This window comes from Pogona vitticeps, chromosome 3 (genome assembly GCF_051106095.1).
Source record: "Pogona vitticeps strain Pit_001003342236 chromosome 3, PviZW2.1, whole genome shotgun sequence".
In the NCBI taxonomy this organism is placed as follows: domain Eukaryota; kingdom Metazoa; phylum Chordata; class Lepidosauria; order Squamata; family Agamidae; genus Pogona; species Pogona vitticeps.
Window position 1 is genome coordinate 79,514,975 of NC_135785.1, and position 22,809 is coordinate 79,537,783.

The window sequence follows — 22,809 nt, forward strand, 5'->3', positions numbered from 1 at the left end:
TAAAATGTCACCCTGGGCAAAACAAACAAACAAACAAAACACACACACACCCAAACAAAACAAAAAGAAAAGCTCAGTTTCCACCAATGTAAGAAGTTGTTTCCAAAGACTTACAGAAAATCTATTCATATTCCCTGGTATTCTTGGTGCTTTTATAAGTTATTGTAAACACTGCAGAAACAAAGTTAAATGTTTCAAAAACCAACTGTGATTATAAAGAGTTAAGCATAGCGAAGCCAGTAGGACTTTAAACTATTCAACTCTGGTATATGTTCTATGTCTTTTCATTTATTATTTGAAACATTACAGTATTCTGAACAGTATGTCTCTAAACTTGTCTTTAAGGTCATTTTGGTCTTTTTAGAGCCAAAAAGCAAGCATATCAAGGTTTTTTTAGTAAATAAAAAGGAAATAACTGATTAGTTCCAAAAGTTAGAAGAATGATCAGCATGACAACAGATGGCAAACTAAGACTCTATTTTTAGGAACAAATAATATGCTTAATAAGTGTAGTTCCATAGAGTTTTGCTCAATATGATGATGCTTTTAGTATGTTTCACTATGATAAAAGAGAGGAATTGTCTGTTTAGAGTCCTGACTGTGCTTCTCGGTCCTGTAAAAAAAGCTGTGATGGTTCTGTCTTTGTCAGGTCCAGGTAGCTACAATCCCTGATATGCCCTGTCTCCTCACTTTTGAGTAACAAAAGCCAAAGCCATTTCCATCAGAGTAAGTTAACGTACATTTACCAGAATCCTGCTAGTGTTTACATAATGTTTGTGTAACTTGTTGCAGCTAATTGCAGTCCATTAATAAGATCCTGGAGCACAGCTTGGTTGCACAGTTGGAAGTGTGACCAGCCATATGACTGAGATGCACCCCAGCACCTGTGAGTTAGCTGCAGCACATTACACATAATTTGCACAAACACTTATATGACTTTGGCCATTAGTGCCCTCCACAAGTTGAACAGTTGTCTGAAGGAGTTAGTTTTTCATGAAAAATTTCTCATGCTTATAATGCATGGAAAAATGAGTGCTGTCCATAAAATACATGTAACAAAACACTGGAAAGACTTGCAAGGAATCTTAATTATAGTGTGATATTCTAAAAGATTACAGGAAAAATTGGCCAATAAGTTACATATAGATAGCAAGTGGGGAAATGTGTACTGATTAATTTGTGGAAGATACTGATACCCATTATAAATTATAAATTATATGAATATAATAGACAACAAAGGCCTTCCCAAAGCATATGGATGCTATTCGTTCATCATCGTCATCGTTTAGTCGTTTAATCATGTCCGACTCTTCATGACCCCATGGACCAGAGCATGCCAGGCCCTCCTATCTTCCAATGCTTCCCGGAGTTGTGTCAAATTCATATTGGTTGCTTCAATAACACTGTCCAACCATCTCATCCTCTGTCGTCCCCTTCTCCTCTTGCCTTCACACTTTCCTAACATCAAGGTCCTTTCCAAGGAGTCTTTGTCTATATAATGCTATAAATGATTGAGTTTTCCCCATTTTAGAGGCTATAATTATTATGGTTTAAGTATCAAACTTTAAAGATTCTCACCACAGAAATGGGTTTGAGAAGTATGAAATGTGAACACCAACAAATGTATAATGTATGGATATACATCTATATGGATTATTATCAGATTATACACATGAAAAATTAATAGACATTTATAGGAAAATTATGCTGTTTGACTTAAAAGCAGCGTAAGTTACAACACTGACTGTTACTGCCAATTCATAGTAATTGTTGTCGTGGTAGTCATATTAGTAGTAAAAGATTGTACTGAGCTAGTCAAACACAACAGTTGTTTTCAAAGTCATTTTTCTTTCAGTGTTGATAGTAAACTATACATATTTCTTGAATGGAATACTGTAAAACAAGCCACAACAGAGAAGTAAAATAATTGTACCCTTTTAACGTGTACTTAAAGTAAAAATTTAACAGTGTACCAAGCAGATACAGCTTTTAAGTTCCATTGAATTAATAAGACTTAAAAGGGCTTCATTGAATCACATCCCTATTTATGAGTTTGTCATTAATTCCAAAGCGTATATAAGAAGCTATAATTATTCTTTTCAGGCTTTTAAAATAGACAGACAGACAGACAGACAGACAGATACAATGGCGCCTCGCTTGACAAGGATAATTCATTCCGTTGAAATCGCTGTTAAGTGAGATCCTCATCAAGCGAAACAAAAAAGCCTATTGAAATGCATTGAAACCGGTTCAATGCGTTCCAATGGGCTAAATACCTCAACATCCAGCGAAGATCCTCCATAGGGTGGCCATTTTCAGTGCCTATAAAGCAAGGAATCCGTCCTGAAAACACAGCGGGAAACCATTTTGCACAGCGGGCGGCCATTTTAGAGCCGCCGATCAGCTGTTTCAAAATGGTCGTTTAGCGAAAAATCGATTCCCGAAGCAGGGAACCGATCATCGTTAAGCAAATTTTTACCATTAAAACATCGTTTTGCGATTGCAAAAGCGATCACAAAAACTTTATCATCAAGCAGTTTCATCGTTTAACTAGGTAATCGTTAAGCGAAGCACCACTATAGAGAGAGAGAGAGAGAGAGAGAGAGAGAGAGAGAGAGAGAGAGAGAGAGAGAGAGAGATTTGTTTTATCCTTAAAAAGTCATTTTGTGAGTGAAGGTTTGGCAATCAAGGAAACCATCTCTCTTTCTATATATATAGAAAGAGAGAAAGAGACTCCAGTATTCATCTTTTCCTCCCTTTGTCCTTTATACCATAGTGATTTGGAACTTACATGTAATTTGTAGCTGTCTCATCAGCAGTTCTTAAGGCAATACATTATGGTCATTAATATGCAATCAAGTAATTAAATTAACTCACAGAGTGAATTCTAAGCTAGTCATCATTAGCATCTACAGTATTTATTCTGAACATTCCAGAGCACCATCTCTAAATACAGTGTGCTTGAGTTTTTAAACTCAGCAACCAAGATTCTGTTCAGTTTTTATTGCATGCATAAAGGTCTCTTGCAGAAGCAGTTTTCATTTTGCTGGTATTTACACCAAGAAGTATTTCCTACTGCTTTGCACCCGTGAAACTGCAGTCGCTTTCCACATTTGCAGCTTATGCAACTGCAAGGTGGAGATCACACAAAGTGTTACACCCATAGATTGTGACATTCCATGTTTCCTGACAGAATTCCAACCAGTAACTGCTTGGTGAAACAGGATCTTCTCAACTAACCTGTTATTCATTGTGACTATTCTGAACCACAGATTTCAACCTATTTCAAATCTGAAAAAAAAATGAGCTTCCCAAAGAGCAAGAACATTTTTACAAATGATATTAAGTATGCATTTTAGTCTGATATTTGGGGCGGGGGGGGGTTGCTAAAGATTTCCAGGGCATATTATTTATACTGTATCTTAATAAATGAGATGATGATGATAGTAGCAGCAATAGTGGTAAGGCAGAACAAAGCCATATTAAATCCTGTATTAATCAATATTTGTTACATTTAATCAGACTTCTATATATGGGAAATTCAAGTCTAGAGTCATTTGCCTAAGATATCGTTATTGTAGGAAACAGTGAGAAGAATGACTACTGCCTGTTCCCCAACCACTTTGTCTCAATGCACTTGCTTTTCATTTACCCACTAAAATCTGTCTCACATGGGTTTAGCACCTCCCTGGCAAACCCTTCTACAATTACCCATTACTGTGAAGTCCAGCCTTCTTTGCTGGTGTGTGTGTGTGAAAGATTTACAATAAGGACTAAGAAACAGAAGATTTACAATGTTTCATCTTACTCTTTCTTCTGCTGCTCTGGTAAATATGCATGTATATGTACAATATATGTACATTTATGTCTTCAAGAAAAGAGAGCCATGCAATAAGGAAGAGGCATGCCATTACTGTGGCCTTTCAGAGCTTCCAGACCAAAATAGTAGATGGTGGGAAATGGTATCAGTCATATCATTCTCTGCCCAGAGGATGTCTTGGTATAGAGATTATACAGAGCGTTAATGAAGTTTGCTAGAATTCACCCTCAATAATGAATGGAAGGTGAAACTTAGCACATATCCTATGACATTGCATGTGTGCAGTGTTACTGTTTACCAGGGCACATCCGTGTTTGTGAGCTCTGGCATGCATAAAAACAACATAGACAATACAGTCATGTGAAAAAGAAAGTTCACACATGGCTTCTCCATCTCGGCTTTATTCTTGTAAAATAGGTCATGACACGGTGTAATATGTTATGTGTTGTTGTTCATCTGAGGTTGTATTTACCTAATTTTCAGACCTGCTGAGGACCAGATGATTTTCATTATGTCCTGATACAAAAAAAAAAGCGTAGAATTCTTTTTCACATAACTGTGTATGTTAAGATGTGAAAAGGACTTCTCATCTCTTTTCAAGATTCAGAAAACAAAACAGAAATTCTTCAGCTAACTACAGTTTCTCTCTTGGTCCAAAACAGAAAAGTACAATTAATGCCTTTAGAGCAAACCACGCCCTGGTACTAGCATGATCTAATCTCTTGGGTTATTTCAAAGCAATTAACCTTAGTTCCCTGTTTGAACCAAACAGAGCATGATAGTTACCCAGAGACTTTCTGGTTTGTTTGCTAACTTCCATAGAAGGAGAAGCATTCATATCTCAGACATGTGGTTTTCCAAACTTTCCTAATGTGCTTGAACTTCTCTATTCCACTAAAGACTGACCCAGACTAATATAAAAGATGGAATGTTCATAAGCCACATCTTGCCCCATCACATTTGCCTACCTGCCAACACATGGATTGGTGTAGTCCTCTTGTGGCTTCTTGGTGTTCAGAAATCTGGCTCAGCTTATCTATTACATATAAAAATTATTCCTCTAGCAGCTCACTGTTCTTTTTTTTTCACAAACCTTTTAAATTACAAATATTTAGACCTGCCTTTAAAAAAAAAAACTCAACATTTTCTACTGTGCTGGCCATGATAGATTGACTCTAATTTTCAAGTGTGGTAGGTTCTGTCAGTTGCCTGACACTTTGACATTAAGCAAACAGCAAACTCAGTGTGAAATAGGTCTTTGGTAGACTGTAATCACAATGGAAAGATGGTAGGTGTGAAAAACAAAATAAGGACATTGTGGTTAGCTATTTACAGGTGGGCAATTGTTAACTTTATCACTTCTCTCCATTAATTATTATAATTATTCTTTTAGCTGTTGTATGGCAGAGATAGGAGCTGACTTACCAGGGGTTCACACCCACCTACAAGGTTTGCTTTCAGATAAGTGTGCATGCACAGTAATCTTATATATTAATCATTCTCTTAAAGTGACCTGTTCTTGTTTGTCATTGCATTAGCCTGTCATGTAATTTACTGGTTGGACATATGTTCATGTCTTAGATATCTTCTCTTTGTGAAATTTTCCCCTGTCCTTCAGTGGACCCACTTTGTGCTGACAATCTCTTTACTTTGACACCTCTAAGCAAGAATGACAGGTCAAATCTCTTTCATAGCTGTGTGGTTTTCCATCTGGATTTCTCATGAGCTTCCAGTAACATATTCTTCCTGAATGTGTTCAGTCTATGGCCCTTTTTTTCATTTGCCTACCCTTCGCTTTCCTTCTGTTATCTTTTTTCTCTAAAGCAAATTGGCCTTATTTGATCACACAATAACACATCACTCCTTTGTGTTACATTGAGAAGTGTAAAGCAAGGTCATTTTAAAATGCAGCAACCTGTCCTTTCTCTTGGCGTAGACACAAGACTTTCTCCAGAAACCCAGAAATGCTGTTTTGATTCTTCATTGTTACCATTGTAGCTGAATAGTAGGAATGACACATTTGGGCTTCCTTCCTGGCAGTACACAAATGTTCCTTTTCAAAAAAAAATCTTAATTTATCAGTTTTCTCAAGTGTCTAAATTAGTCAAACTCACATGGACTATACATTATCTTGTCCACAATTCAGCCCACCTTTTTGGTGTCTACTTTGATATCCAGAAAGGGTCTTTGGGGATCAAAGGGGAGGCCTCCCTCCACCATTTTGGGGTACAATCCCCCTGCTTATCTGTGGCATGCCAGGAATTGAGACATCCTGATCTCAGGAGGTAAAAGAAGTCCCTATATTATATATAGAGAAGAGACTTGCAGTTACCCAGCTGTGGCCAGTATTGGGGAGAGGTTAAATAATGAACATGGGTTAGAACAGTGGCTCCCAACCTTGGGTAACCCAGATGTTCTTGGACTACAACTTCCAGAACCTTTAGGCATCACAGCTGGTCTTGAAGGCTTCTGAGGGTTGCAGTCCAAGAACACCTGGGTTACCCAAGGTGGAGAACCACCAGACTAGAATCTGATTTAATTACCATGTAGACTGACTATGACAGTTTTTCCCATAATACTAGATTACTAAAATACTAATTTCCAGCATAAGACTATTATTTTTCTTCTTGTAGTTCTTCTTCTACTAGTGGTTGGATATCATAATGACTCTTGCCTTTGGATGCAGCTCTAAGCTGTTGGACTCCTTCTCAACTAATCTCCAGGTTCTTCAGCCAATATGTTATTGTCCTTCCTGCACTTCTTTTCCCATCCATACCACATCCAACAATCAGCAGTAACAGTCTGTGTTACTGTCTTTCTACATGACCAAACATTCCAGTTTTCTGCATTTCATACTTTTCATAATTTCTTGGTTTTTATTTATTCGTTCACTTGAGTACTTCTTCAGTGGTCACCCTTTTCATCGATAAAATACTGGGTAGCCTACAATAAATCTGTATCTCAGATGCTTCTTTTTATATAATTACTGTATGTATTAAATCCATGCTTGCATGACATATAGTAAGACCGAGAATACAGAACACCATACAATGTACATTCTCAATGCTACAAGGCTAAGAATGGCAATTTTATTGTGTTGTTGTAATGAAAAATTTTTAAATGCCTTAATAACTTTGTTTTATTGAATGATGTGTCCTGGCTAAGGTTGTCTGCAAGAACTTTTTTTCAGAGGAGGTGACAGCATGATGATTTGGGAGCATAAATGTGCACACCAGTAGACACTTGGTGCATTTTAGTAGTCTGTGTCCTTTTGAGCTGTAGAATCACATTCACAAAATTAAAAGCCCATAGCCAGACGGCGGAAGATCCAAAGAATTAAGAATTTGAAAGCAGTAATGGAAAACACAAGAAGCTCATGAACTCGTGTGGCGGGGGGAGTTTATGTAGCTTGAGAGGCATGGGGAAGAATTAGGAAGAGGACCAAAATAATAATAAATAAATGCAGATGAATAAATGCAGTACTCAAGATTGTACTGTTGTTGTTTTGTCCTCACCACCTTTCTCACCACATCAACAACTTTGCAAGAGAGGAATCACCACTTCCTTTGTCCTAGAAACATGGGTTGTCACCTTACAGAGAACAACAGTAGGGTCTAGACAGAATACTTTTGGCAGTTGAGAGGAGAGGAGAAATGGCTCCCCTTGACATGATTGAAAAGTGTTCATTCTACTTTTTATGTTGTTCTCAGCTGCTCTTTTAACATCCACTGCCATGAAACCAATGGTGGTTGTGTCTCTAATTTTAAGCTGTACAAATGATTCTTTCAAACCATATGTTTTGTATATTAAGAAAAGCCCTTATAGTTTTAAGAGAACAGACTTAGCTGGAGGTGTGTCTGTATATATTAAAGATAACAAATAAGTATGTTTTGGTTTCAGGGCAGAGCTGTACTCTTCCCCATCCGATCCACCCCAGACATCCATGGCCTTGGCAACATAGTCATACTTACAGCAGTCTGTTGTTGCCTTTCTGTACTATCATAACTGTCACACCATTTCAATTAATCCACTTTAAGCAGGCAACATATATTAGAGTCAGTATTGTTCCAAACTTTTATAATTCTTACAATTAAACATGCACTAAGAGGATGCAGGAAAACCATTACTGAAGTGAGTATTCATTCTGGTTACCATTATCACCCAAGCAGTTTGTAATTTAGTAGTAAATATGTTTCACAATCAGTAAAGACAGATTTTATGCACTGAGAATGAATGCTGCAGAAAGGAAGCCGTCTGACTAAAAAGAAACATTCCATTGCGTCCATGCTACTCAAACACCTAAGGCTGTAAAAGATCATTGTGTTAGGATTATTGCAGTATCATAAAAAAACACAAATTAAGTTGGCACAAATATATATTCTGTACAACTCTGTGAAAACAATAGGAGAAATTATAATGTGTAACTTTTTCTTTTGCACTAAATGCTGTGACAAGCTATGACTCAGAACTCGTTTACCCATCATAACCTTTGCTTCTTAATTGCCTGCTTCACACACTCACATAAGACACACAGAATACATTTCGTATTTTGACCTTTGACTTTGATTGTTAGCTTGGTCACCATGGTGTTGTTATACTATTTGCAAGCACCAGCTGTTTAACTCATTGTACTTTAATGTTACTGTTCGTGTATCTTGTTGCCTTCATGATTTTGTTACCTTCATGATTTTGCTTGAATGAGTTACACATCAAGACCAGTTAGCTAACAGATAATCAGAAAATATAATTTGCCTGACAAAGGCAAATTGGTCTGTTTAATTCCAGTGGTACATACCCTAAAGTTTGACTAAAACTACAGTACCTGATACACAGGAGGAGCATATAATTAAGGCTTGTTATTTGTGATCAATGCCTATGGGAGATAGTTGAGGTAGACTAAGTTGATTGGTTCAAGAGAATGTTAATCCAGGAGGTGATGGGGCCAGTGGCCATGATGCTGAGCTTCAAACCATTTTTTGCGCTCTCCTCTTTCACTCTCATTAAGAGGTTCTTTAATTCCTCCTCACTTTCTGCCATCAGAGTGGTATCATCTGCATATCTGAGGCTGTTGATATTTCTTCCGGCAATCTTAATTCCGGTTTGGGATTCATCTAGTCCTCCCTTTCACATGATGTATTCTGCATATAGGTTAAATAAGCAGGGAGACAATATACAGCCTTGTTGTACTCCTTTCCCAATTTTGAACCAGTCAGTTTTTCCATATCCAGTTCTAACTGTTTCTTCCTACCCTACGTATAGATTTCTCAGGAGATAAATAATGTGGTCAGGCACTCCCATTTCTTTAAGAACTTGCCATAGTTTCTTGTGATCCACAGAGTCAAAGACTTTTGCATAGTGAATGAAGCAGATGTTTTTCTGGAACTCTCTAGCTTTCTCCATAATCTAGCTCATGTTAGCAATGTGGTCTCCTCTGCCCCTCTGAAATCCAGCTTGTACTTCTGGGAATTCTCAGTCCACATACTGCTGAAGCCTACCGTGTAGGATTTTGAGCATAACCTAGTGTGTGAAATGAGTGCAATTGTACGGTAGTTGGAGCATTCTTTGGCACTGCCCTTCTTTGGGATTGGGATTTAGACTGGTCTTTTCCAATCTTCTGGCCACTGCTGAGTTTTCCAAACTTGCTGGCATATTGAGTATAGCACCTTAACAGCATCATATTTTAAGATTTTATCATCATCATCATACAGAAACCTTTATTGGCATTACAGGGTACAGGGAGTACACAGGATAGTTACATTCCAATACCGGGTGGGGGGAAGGGTGAGGTTGGGATTGTAGTAGGCTAGGTTCAGAGAGATTTATAGAGGGTTTAGGGTGGGGGGAGGGGGGAGGGGAGGTCTTCATAACAGTTAGGAGAAAGTCAGCAACTTGACTGGTGATAAAAGGCGAGAAATCGCTCAGGAGTATGGGGGTAAGGTCGAGGAAGAAAGGGGAGAGGGAAGAGAGGAGTGGGCCTAGTAGCCGCTTACGGGGGATGTTGTGGGATGGGCACCGGAGTAAGATGTGGTCCAGGGAGTCGGGTTCGGATGCACAGGAATGACACAATCTGTTGGGGCGGGGGATTCGAGTGAATCTCCCAAAGTGGGCTGCTGATGGAAAGATATTCAGCCTAGCGAGCATAAAAGCTCGTCTTTTTTTAGGGTTGGACAATTGGTTAAAATAATTGGAGGGGCGGCCAAGGGAGGGGGATAGGCCAAAAGCAAGAGGGGAGCAGGTGGGGTTCAATTGGGAGAATAGGGTTGCATATTCAAGGTCATAGAGACTGGATCTAATGATTTGATATGCTGAGTTGAGGTTCATGTCGGCTAGAGTTTCGACAGAGAGAGATAATGACAATAGTTTGGCTTCTATGAGGTGAAACCACGTAGAAGTGTAGGGGTCCTTTAATAAATCTTGTAGGATCGAGTCAGAGGGAGTTAGGAGGTGAATTCTGAGCCAGAACTTGAAGGTAGTGGTCCAGGCTAGGGTAGAGGGTAAGTGGATACCCAGTTCTAGAGTAATAGTGGAAAGTCTGATAAGATTAGGGATCCCGAGGATTTTCCTAAGAAAGGAGGCAGCCACCTTATCGATTTCAGAGTTAAGATTTTATATAGTTCAACTGGAATGCCTTCACCTCCACTGGCCTTGTTGTTAGCCATTCTTTCTAAGACCCACTTGACTTCACTCTCCAGGATGTCTGGCTCAAGGTCAGCAACCACACTATCTGGGTTGTCTGGGACATCCAGATCTTTCTGGTGTAATTCCTCTGTGTATTCTTGCCACCTCTTCTTTATGTCTTCTGTTTCTGTTAGGTCCCTACCATTTTTGTCCTTTATCATGTCCATCTTTGCACAAAATGTTCCTTTAAAATCTCCAATTTCCTTGAACAGATCTCTGTTTTTTCCTTTTCTATTATTTTCCTCTATTTCTTTGCATTGTTCATTTAAGAAGGCCTTCTTGTCTCTCCTTGCTATTCTTTGGAAGTCTGCATTCAATTTTCTGTAACTTTCCCTATCTCCCTTGCATTTTGCTTCCCTTCTCCTCTCTGCTATTTGTAAGGCCTCGTTGGACAGCCACTTTGCTTTCTTGCATTTCCTTTTCTTTGGGATGGTTTTTGTTGCTGCCTCCTGCACAATGTTACGAGCCTCCATCCATAGTTCTTCAGGCACTCTCTCCTCCCTAGGGGTCCCCGCTGCCACAATCTGCGCCTTCGGAGCTCTCAAAGGGCTTCCTCCGATGTCTGGGGGAAAGCCCTTTGAGAGCTCCGAAGGCAAAAAGGCAGGGAGAAAGGGCTGGAAATTCAAATTTCCAGCCCTTTCCCCCTGCTTTTTTGCCTTTTGAAATGCTGGAACGGCTTAATTCCATTCCCATGCATTTCAATGGGAAATGGTACTTTGACTTACGAACTTTTCAACGTACGAACGTCATTCCAATATGGATTAAGTTCGTAAGTCAAGGTACCACTGTAGCATATTGGACACCTTCCGACCTGAGGGGCTCATCTTCCAGTGTCATATCTTTTAGCCTTTTGTTTCTGTCCATGGAGTTTTCTTGGTAAAGATACTGGAGTGGCTTGCCAGTTCCTGCTCCAGGTGGATCGCATTTAGTCAGAACTCTCCACTATGACCTGTCCATATTGGATGTCCCTGCACGGCATAGCCCATAGCTTCTCTGAATTACTCAAGCCCCTTCGCCACGACAAGGCAGCAATCCATGAAGGGGTAAAGCCTTTATAGGCCCCTTCCAACTTCATTATTCTGTTATTCTATGATTAGAAGATAAGCAGTATTACAAGTCCCATTAAGAGTCTTGGCAGCCTTCCCTCTTCTAAAATAAGTTTGTAGCTGTCATGGTGGAATAAATGATTTAGTTAACAAACTGGTGGTAATTCTGCCTAGAAATCCTAAAAGCACACTGCTTTTCTCAAAATAGAAATAGGTTATGACTGATACAAACTGTTCAATCATGACTGCTTATGTTCTGGTGAAAAATAATTGTTCTTCGTGAAACCAGGTGTGGGATTGTTTATAACAAAGGAAATTCACCTTCTTCTAAATTCAGTAACAACCCCTCCATTAGTTTAAATAGAGCCGAGCTTCAGCCTCAGCCATAATCCAAATTGTAGGATGTTTTGACTTTCACAAAGAGGACAATCATTAAGGATTTTCCAGAAGTGAAGAGAATGAAAATCACCTTATTGGACCAGGACAGATACATTCAAATGTTATGATATTTTAAGATTGTCAGGTGATTTTGACAATACAGAGAGAACGAAATCAGACTTTGGACACTTTGAATACAGTTAATTTATTTATAGTTTGAACCCTGAAAAAATGCTTGAGTACATGACATGTGTGCAATGTTGCAGACATTTCAACAAGATTCCATCTACACAAGAGTACACTAAAATCAAATTATGGGTATATTTCTGTATTCATTACTCAAGGTGCAATCTTCTCGAGCAGTGGTTCTCAACCTTGGGTTCCCGCGGGGGGCGGGTGGAAGTGTGTGCAGGTATGCGTGCACATTCCTGTTTCTTTGGCCCTCAAACATGTTGAAAATATCTAGTGTGGCCTTCATGGTCAAAAGTCTGGAGACCCCTGATATATACAATCACTTTCCAGAATGCATTGTTTCCAACAGACTCGAATCATCCGTTGCTATATTTGTGTTAACTTCAAAATCCTAATCCAAAACAAATGAAAGTGGAAAGTTTGCAGTTCAGGTTTTACAGCAATGTGAACCTTCAAACTGATTTCTGTGTGAATCAACCTTTGCATTAAAGCCAAGCCATCTGACCTTACTTGGGAGAATAGATATTCTTCCAAGAGCTCCTCTCCTTATGACGAACATCTTTTATGGGAGATTGCATTGCATTTTATTGCCAATGCACCTTTCATGTTAACAGTTGGCATATGGTTATGATGTCAAAAGACTGGGAAAAGATACATTCACAATTTTGTAGAAGATGTTTTAGAAAGATCCTCAGGTTTTTCTGGCTGTAACACATCATCATCATTAAAACAATATTTATTGGCAGTATTTCAAAAAAATGGAATGAACTCCCTACTGGCTAAAGTACAACTCTGAGAAGGCAAGCAATCAAAAAAACTGGAAAAATGGCCCCACTTAACAAAAGTATCTTTGATGGAATGAGTTTCCAGAATTTGAAGCAGCATCTTAACCTTTACATTGCATCGTCCTTTAAATACCTAATCTCCCAGTGAAAGTTGCCCAAATTAGACAATGCATCTTTTGGCTAGAAATGAAACAAGTAAAGTCATTTTGATAGTGATTTTTTTTTTTCCTTTGGGTGGTGAACCTTCCTTTACAGATCCAGGTCTGGTATTTGATATAAATCAGCTGGAGGTCTTCCACATTTTTATTGCCTTCATCTGTACCATTCTTTGTTTGATTTATGTGGAAAAAAACCATCTATGTATGCAGTTGTAGGAGGATCTTTGGAAGGATGTGGATGGAAGGGGGAGATTAATACAAAACCATTGAAAGCAGCAAGTTCACAGTTAGGGTTTACAGCAATAATCATCTCTCAAAGGCTGTTTTAAAGATCACCTGTCCCTATGAACTTTTCTGGATGCTAGAATATCTAGTATGATCCCTCTTGAGCATACCATCATCTGAGGAAACCCACCTGACTAATAGAAGAAAGAGAGCCTTTTCTTCTGTTGTTCCCAGACTGTGAAAGACACTGCCTCAGAGTTGTGATCAGTTCACATTCTCACTGCTTTTAGGAAGTTTTTAAAGACACATTAAGCAGTTTTGATTTTTGTTTATTATTATGTTGATTTTAATGGTTTTGCTGTTTAATTTGTTTTTAAATTTGTTTTTTAATATATTTATTAGCTGCATCGAACACCATTTTTAGTGAAAAGCTGAGGTTAAAATGTAATATAATAAGTAAGTAAAATCTTTGTTCTGTGTTTTCTCCATCCTATTTTCTTTTCTTTCTTTGTTTGTTTGTTTGTTTGTTTGTTTGTTTGATTTGTTTCTTCCCTTTGTCCCACACTTGGTACTCAAAGTGGCTTACAATATAATTGAAAAACAAGTGGAAATAAAATTTCAATCAGCTAGTATACACGCACATATTAAACCAGTTTTAATATTAAAGCACAAATAAGTTGCAAGTACTTATCAATGAAAATAATTATACATACATTTTAAAGTAGGGAACATTTATTAGAATCCTTGTTCTTAGGATTCAGTATAGGCATGCCTGAATGGGAAGTCATTTTCTTGCCAAAGTATTAAACAAGAATTTCTCCCAAGTACCACCTTCTGAATTATCCCTCCAGGGAGGACCAAAAACACTGCAAAATGGTGCCTCCAAGTTCCATCTTAGACAAGCAGCCTAGAATGATGCTGTGGTCAATAGTATCAAAAGACACCACGTTGTCTCTTTGTGCTGACAAGGACACAATTTGTTGGCTCTTACTGGGGCAGTCGTACAATTAGGTTATTTGTACATGGAGCCAGGCCAGCCAGCAGAAAATCTCAAGAGCCTCAGACCATCTGCTGTCCAGTTCTTTTAATTAAAGATACCAGGGACTAAAACTGAAACTGTATGCATGAAAAGTATATACTCTATTACAAAGCAAGAGTACATCTCACCATCTGTGGGGCATCACATATTGTTTCAGTTTTTAAGGCTTTAAAGACACCATTGAAAATTAGGATATTTGGGAAGGCAGACATTTATCTGGGATATCAAACAAAAATCATGGCTGGCCTAGATGAAGTTGGGATTATTGCAGAATGGATTATTTGGAGGATCCTCAAAGAGAACAACTGTTCGTAAAGTGTGCAGTTTGTCTGTCAAGTCTTAAAAGCCCAGGATGTAATCTGAGAGAGCACCATTTTAGTAAGCTGCCAGTACTAGAATGGTGTATATTATAGCTGCACAATGTGTCATTGTTATTAGATCTACAACGTTAAAGCACCTCGGAGCTATAATAATGGATTTAATCGAATAGATCTAATGTTACAAGTCTAAAAACATTTGAGTGTCACAGAGCTATAACATCCAGTGCTACGGTATTATAACTCTGAAACACTCCAGTGTTAAAAATCTAATATGCGACACTAGATCTGAATGCCGTAACTAGTAAATTTAGGGGTTGCATTTGTGGCCTGTCACAGGAGCTCTGCAGCTTAGATTTGTATTTTAACAAAAGGGAGAAAAGCAAGTTGGGACTTAAGATCCAAAGAGGAAGGAAATTTAGAGCAGAAGTGAAAAGAGAAGCCAAGAGGAAAGATGACACCTGGATACACCCCTACTGAGTTTTGAGGTAGTGTTTTCCAATATGAAAGGAAAACATAGAGAGGAGAATGAAGGGAAACAGTAACATGTTAGTAACATGGAATGCAACAAGTTATACCTACCCAGCTAGTGAGGATTACACTAATGCTCTGTCCCTTGCAGGATGGCAATAAGTAAAAGAAATGGTACTATTCCGGGCTTTTTTGACACTTTTCTTCTCCACTGAATCTGAAAACGCCATCTTACAAATCAGTCCCTTGAAGAGATAGAGACTGCTACATGTAACATGGCAAGCTTTCAAATCTTCCAGAGCTCTTCCTTAGGCTTAGATGCCCCATGATTTTAACTGACCCCAAGAGAGGCCCAGAGAGAGTCACTCCATGGCTTTGGAATAAACTACAGTGGACCCTTGACTTACAGATGGCTTGACTTACAGACTTTTTGAGTTACAGACTTCTCTGGCCACAAAATTTAGGTTTGACTTGAAGACTGAGATTTGACTTACAGACCAGAAAAAACCCAAAATGGAACAAAAACGGCCTGTTATGGGATTAATCGGTTTTCAGTGCACTGTAGGTCAACGAAGACTTGACTTACAGACTTTTTGACTTGAGAACTACCTTCCAGTACGGATTAAGTTCTCAAGTCAAGACCCCACTGTACTTGCTTGGCTCCTTCATGGGAAATTTTCAAGACACACCTAAAAACTTGCCTATTCCAGCAGGCCTTTCAAACCATGTCATCCACAGAGCCCATTAAATCCCAAACCAACAGCCAATCATGTTATAGATTACCACCACTTTAAATGTTGAGGTATTTTAGAATGTAACTGTATTTAGGCTTGGGTCAGAGGAGACCAGGAAGTGTGCAGGCAGTTGAAGCAGTGTCATGTAGCAGTGTTGGTTTGGTTAATAAAATGGTTTGAAAGCATCTCAGGCTCTGGCCTTCACGTCAAGACCTGTGGGACCTTTTGAGGCCCCTCTTCAATGGAGGACCTAGGGGCATCTACGCAATCAACCATTTATTCAGTGGGACTTATTTGCTGATGGTACATGTGGGCCACCTTTCTCTTAGGACTAAGCATTTCTGTTTGGGACTAACAGTTGGATTTTGCCCAATAAATATTAAGAAAGAAAATAATAATAAAATGAGAATCTGTAACCATGTACCTGCCTGGCCACCAGTCCCTGACTATAAGCACAGTGAATGGGCTGTGCTCATGAAAGGTGCCCCCAGTTTTCAAGAGTCCAACCCCTACACACACTCATGCACTATATAGTTAACTCAGTTTATTAGGATCTGTGTTTTTAAAGATTAGAAGGGGGGGAATGCTACGCCAAACAGCATTCCTACCTTCATCAAGTGTTCTGCCCTGGTTATTCCTGGACTGCTGAACGCTGAACTCTGACCCATGTAACTACACTGCTGCTTCTTAATATCTGTTTGAAAGATATATGTATAATATTTAGGCTACTTCAGGACTTACATTAGCCATATGTACCCAGTGTGGTGTATAACACAAGAGAGTTAATCCTGTGAAAAGAGTGAATCAGATCGAATATGATTGATTCCTGCAATTTCTCTAATAAATGAGTCATCTTTGTTATGTCAGGTTCATGCACAACTTAAAAGAAGAGCTACATTAATAGGTTGCCCACTAAAAGTCAACCCTTAAATTGCAGACAAAGAGCTTCTGCTAGCAAGAATATTACATCATCAAAGCCTCCCACAGACACCCAGGAATAAGCTATACTTCTGTATGGCAGTGAAGCAGCAAATTGAATTCTCATAATATATTTTGAAAATGAGTCTTGTTAGGTTTGATGAGGTGGAAAAGGTACTGAGTTCACTGGTTTGTTCCAATACATTCAGTACACTTTAGTTGGCTGTTTGCCATGGCTAATCTTTTTAATGGCAATGTAGCTTGTAAACCCATTTGGTAGAGAGCTATGCATTTCAGTTTTATAATATCACACCAAGTAGGGTGGTAAATAAGTTTCTCTTCAAGCATGAAAGCACTTTCTGTTTCAATCCGACAAATCTTATTTTAAAACCTTCATCTTGAAAGCCTCAATAATTTATTTCTGAATTCAGCAATAGGAAAAGATTTCAACCCTTTTTATTCATACATCTATTATAAACAGAGCTGTGTTTTGTTTTTCAAAATGCATCCCTCCAGGGTCCTTTCTTTTCATACAGATTTGCCAATAAACACTTACTAATACATAATAAAATAACAGTACATAAACCCTAGGCCACATGTTTAAAATTTATTTAAAGCATTTATACCCTGCCTTTCAGAGCAAAGCTCTCCCAAGGTAGGCTGCCAAGATAATTACAGCCATAAAGCACTTTCTAAAATACAAATAAACAATTGAGGTATACAAGTGAAACCATATCAGTTGAAAGCAGTTCAGAATCCAGGTCACTACATGTTTAATAGTGTGAGAGTCTTCAGATGGGACCCTAGGTACTTCTTTCTTCCTTGTATTGTTCCACATTCTTTCTGGATTGTTTTGCAAACTCCATCAATCTGCTTACTCTCACTTGCTATGAATGAATGGAGCCGGTCTAAATTTCCTTTTTCAGGACAACCCATCCCAAGACAGAGTGAGAACTGCTTTTTTTTCCTCTTTGTAAATAAATGGAAATTTACACACCCACACCCAAAAAAGGTAGACTAGTTGCCTGAGGTCTACCATGTTGCCGCCTCCATTTGTTCTTATAAATACCATTGGAGTTATATTAAACTTGTCCTTATAAATATTTTTATAATTCTAATAGCTGGAACCCATTAGCATTAGCCTGACCTGCTTCCAAACATTCACAATAGTGGCTGGTATATCACATGTGACACCCCCCACCCCATAAATTGTTTGGGGTTGCTTTCCATGTTCTCAAATGCCAAACTCTTTGGGGAAGGGAGTGATGGATTTAGAATCACACTTCTGTGAGTGGATGGGCTGTGCTCATGAAAGGTGCCCCCGGTTTTCAAGTGTCCAACCCCCTACACACACTCATGCACTATATAGTTAACTCAGTTTATTAGGATCTGTGTAGCATTTGGAGGGTGTCAAAGGGCTACTGTGGGATGGACTGGGCATGCATTTCTGCTTGTTCTTGTTGCAAAGTCACTACTGTACTTCTCTGAAGTTACCGTAAGTGGTCCCACTCCCACTTGTAAGGAACTGGTAGCATACCTAACACAGAAGACAAATTTAACATGGGATCCTGCAACAAGGCACTTCTGGGGCCGATGTCGCTGCCAGAGTAAGAATATTGGTCTTCTTCGCTATTTTCAGGTCTGTGACTGCATAGATACACATACTTCTGTTTGTGATTCTTTGTAGAAGAATATCTTCTATGAATCAGAGGCAGGAATGGGGGCTTTAATTTAGTGGGATTTAATTCAGCCTCCCATGAACAAAATCAGAAATTGGGAATAAATACTAAGATATTATTTCTGTTCTAAAACCAGGGGGAAAAGACAGACAGTTTGGGCAATGTAAAATTTTATTTTTTATGCAGTGAATCTTGCTAGATGCACTTCATGGATAACAGGCCTAAGAATTGTTGTTACCTACATTGATATGGAAAAACTCAGGGTGCACTAGAGATCTGGCATGAATCCGCAACAAAGACTAGATACTGTATACAGAATCAGAGAAACTTATGCAAGATTCGCAAAAGGATTGGGGAACTGTCTTGGATTTTTAAATGAATTAGGTTACCAATAATTAAAAAGTCCTCGTTCTGTTCTAGGTGACACACAGACACTTCCTTCAAGCACAATGAGAGTATGTTTAAGCAATAGGGAACAGAGGCAAGGAATTATTTTATTTATTGCGGATGACATCACTTCCGCTAACTAGTGTAAATTATGCAAGAGGATTTTGGCCAGTATGGAATTGATTGTATACCCTGGAAGTAAGTAGGCAGAGGTTTAAACAGAATTAATACATGGATGCACAGCTCTCATCTCGTTTTCCTAATCTCCCCCCCCCCACACATCACAGAGCATGATGGCTGGGAAGTTGTGGGGGGTGTAGTCAGGGGAGGGGAGGAAGTAACTTTTCTAAGCTGTCTTTGTATATGCACTTTTGTAGTATTGAAGTATCTAGTGCTGCAAGAAGTTCCCAATTGCTTCACCTTGATCGCAGCCTCTTTTAAATATATGACAGTCCCTTTCTCCCTCGTGTGTTATTTGTATGTGATACGTGGTGTGCTTCTCAATACGAAGGAGGCCTACCATTCAGTCAGATCCTTACCCTAAGAAATGCTGGGTTTTGACTCCATCTTACATAAGAATATAAAATATAATCTTGAGAAACCTCAATAAATCTGCAAGAGCAACTTAAACTTATGATAGGTAAGAATTAAAACACTTGCATGTGTTTTTGTTTTGTAATAACGTAATTGTTGACTGATTGATTTGCCTTGCAATAACTTGTAACTATTCCAGCTGCTAACAAATGTTGCATCTGAATTTTCTGTCTTTCTCTAGCTATCCATATAGTGAAGATTGTAGCCAGGGAATGCAGTACATGAACACTAGATGTCCAGCTTGGTGCGACAGGATCCTTATGTCACATTCTGCCAAAGAGCTGATTCTAAAGGTAAGAACTGCCTTCACAGTACAGGTCATAACTAATCAGAATTGCCAGGAATCTGCTTGGGATAGCTAGAACCTGCTTGCATATGATTTCATTTTTAAAAACAGGTTTTTAACTTAAAATTACATGTCTGCTATGTTCGGAGGTCAGAGAAGAAGAGGGAGAGCAGACAGTGGAAGCGGAGCAAACAAACGGGAAGATAAGAGAGGCAAGCCAGAGGTGGGAAAAATAACTTTGCTAATTGGTTAGAGGCAGAAGACAGTCAAGACCAGGCAATAGAGCATAGTTAGTTATTCTGGCTGTAGCAGGAAAGTGGTAATATGCTTGCTAAGCCTTCTTGGTGCCTAAAGAGCTTCAAATTTGGAAACTCCACCAATCTAGAATGGTGACAGGAGGGTTTGCCTTAAGTAGCAGGTTGCCCAAAACAGCAAATTCCCATCCCCAACCCTGAAAGGACTCTTGCTGCTGTGGTATTGGGAAATATTTTAAATGTCTAATTCGGAGAGATCCAAAATCAAGTACTAAAAGGAGGGGGGTGACCTGAAAGATGTCCTGTGCCACTGCTCCCCTTCAGCAACAGACACTTAGGACAGACACTCATGCTCTGTGACCATTTTGTAGATTTGGCACATCTGTGCTAGCACTTTTCCCAGCCCCTGGTGAAGGGCAAGAAAGCTACATCAGCCTCCACTTTGATGTCAAGGTCACCGGCATTATGATGAAGGCCAGCAACATTGTCATGATGTAGGAAGTAATACTTTGCTACCTGGTAGCATATGAATGGAGTAGGGCTGAGGACATGCAAAGGCTGGGCAGTGTCAGCACAGAAAGTAATATTATTTTTAGCCTGCTCATGCAATAGTCTGTACTCTTCATATATTACTGGATCAGCCCTTTGTAATCAGTGATGGCATATGAATCAGACTTCCTTTTGAACCACACTCCTATCACTAATCATAGCATAAGATTAATATATGTTATGTAGTGTGAGTCACAGTAGTTACAACCAAAATAAAATTGAGGACATTCTTTCCACACCTGTAATATTTATTATGTGATACTGTAACAATACCCCCTGTAATTTCTGTACAATGCCAGACGAAACCATGCACTGGACACATTCAACCAGGCCTGAATGCAATAGGAGAGTTGATTTAAATGATTTCAAGTGCTGTGGGATAGAGTTGAACAGATGGCTGAATCCTACTTGTGCCATGCATGCACTTGCTGTGTGTCTTTGAATGTTGCTTTCTCCCATCCTCAATTTACCAGTCTGTCTAGTTGAAATAATCATTACTTACCAGATAAATCAACATTTTAAATTCAAATTAAAAGGTACTCTGTAGAGAAAACAATATGGTCTGAAATGTAAAGAACCATATTTAGAGTAACTTCCTCCTTATCTGCTGAATATGCCAGCACTGTGCACATATGTTAAATTGCTTGAGAGGCCTGGAAGTGCCCTAATGAGGAACATTGATAAGGCATTTTCATGTAACGGAGGAATTATAGCATTCCTGTGTTTGGCTACTCTGTACTGGTTCTGTCCAATACAGAGCAACTTAGATCTGTGAAACCTTAGGTTTTCTTCTGCTGGAAATTAATTATGTCATGTGTCATAAATAAGGTGGACATATTTTTCTCTCAGTTGCCTTTAAGAATTGAGGCCACGCAGAAATTTATTGTAAAGTATTCCCCTAATCCCATTATTCCTTTCGGTAGAAGATTTACTTATTACCGTAAATATCTGGCCTGCTAAATATCTAGAAGGCAGATGGGCAGTTGTTAAAAGCTCAGGAGCCCTATCACAACATGCAAGGAAGCAGATCCTTGTCTCTTGGCCTCAGTGTACCATCTGTAAAATGGGAGTAAAAGTAACCTGTTTCCCAGGTAGACTAGTGGAGGCAAACAAAGTGAAAGGCATGTCTTTGGATTTTTTTAGGACTATGTAAAAGTAGTAGAAATAATATTTCAAGCAATCGATGTTAGCTGTACCAGTTTGGGCTGCTTTGTTTGTATCGGGCAAGGTTGCTGATTTTTTTTTTACCTATGCCCAAATTAGCAGACAACCCAAGATGCTAGGCTCCACATGGTGGGCCTTACAGATTGTACAGACATGGGGCTGTAAACAGCTCTAACACAACCTCATTTATCATGCCACGGTCGGTTACCTCCCCAGCATGTTATTTTATGCTTGCTGAGCCCTAACACACCAAAGGTTGCCCGCTGCTCAGGAGTCACAGAACTGCCTGAGCGCATGGCGTAATGAATGCTCAGCTGAGTGGAGCATGTTTCTGTTCATGCGCTGCTGTAATTTGTTTATCTGTCTAAAGATTATGCACTTGAAAATCCACAATTTGATGCTGCCTTTGTAAATTATCAAGTCGTTTTTGATGAATGTATCTCCACTTCCGATGGCGGTGGCATTATGAGCTTGAAATATTGGAAAGTGTTCATGCATACAGTGTAGAAGGTTAGGGTTTTTCATATGTGTGTGTCTATCTGTATGTGTGTGTGTGTGTCTATGTATAGATACAGATTCCTAGACAGGTATGCTAGGAAGCAAATATGACCTTAAGCTTCCTTGTTGCATTAAAGATCATTCAGTTTTTAGTTTATAGTCCCAAATGTAGCTGTTTATATATAAAGTTCTTACCCAGTCAGACTTGACTTGATTATAGATGAGGGGAAGCTTGACTGTTTTTCATCTGAAATAAATTAGGATAGGAAACTATTTGCAAGCGCAGCTGTGGTTATGTGCTTGTACGTATGTAGGAAAGATCTGGGGAGAAGGGTGTGGGTTCCAGATTTAATTATCTTGCAGTTTAACCAGGCTGAGAAATTGCAAGTCAGTCTCTCCCGCTTTCTCTTAAGTGATTGCTTTAGCAGGGTCATTATGCTAGATAAACAAAGCAGACGGTCAGCAGTGGTCGATGCAATAGCGAAAGCTGTGTCGATTTCATTATTTGTTTGAAGAGGGGAAGATAAAGGGGATAAAGTGGCAGCACAGAATAGAGCGGAAATAATTCACAGGGTTTGATGGAAAAAATATCCTTCAGTCAATGGAGTGGGCAGATGGGTGTAAAAATTAACATTTC

The 22,809-nt window shown here is 39.0% G+C and overlaps 1 protein-coding gene across 4 annotated transcripts in view; it reads left to right on the forward strand.

Annotated features, from left to right (window-relative positions):
* The window catches only part of INPP5A (inositol polyphosphate-5-phosphatase A), a 329,370-nt gene that overhangs the window by 300,404 nt on the left and 6,157 nt on the right, over nt 1–22,809 (forward strand). For all 4 annotated transcript variants that reach the window (XM_020794993.3, XM_078391263.1, XM_078391265.1 and 1 more), the window contains one exon: nt 19,603–19,714. In XM_020794993.3, the coding sequence (XP_020650652.2) occupies nt 19,603–19,714 (112 nt within the window). The remainder of the gene's footprint in view (nt 1–19,602; nt 19,715–22,809) is intronic.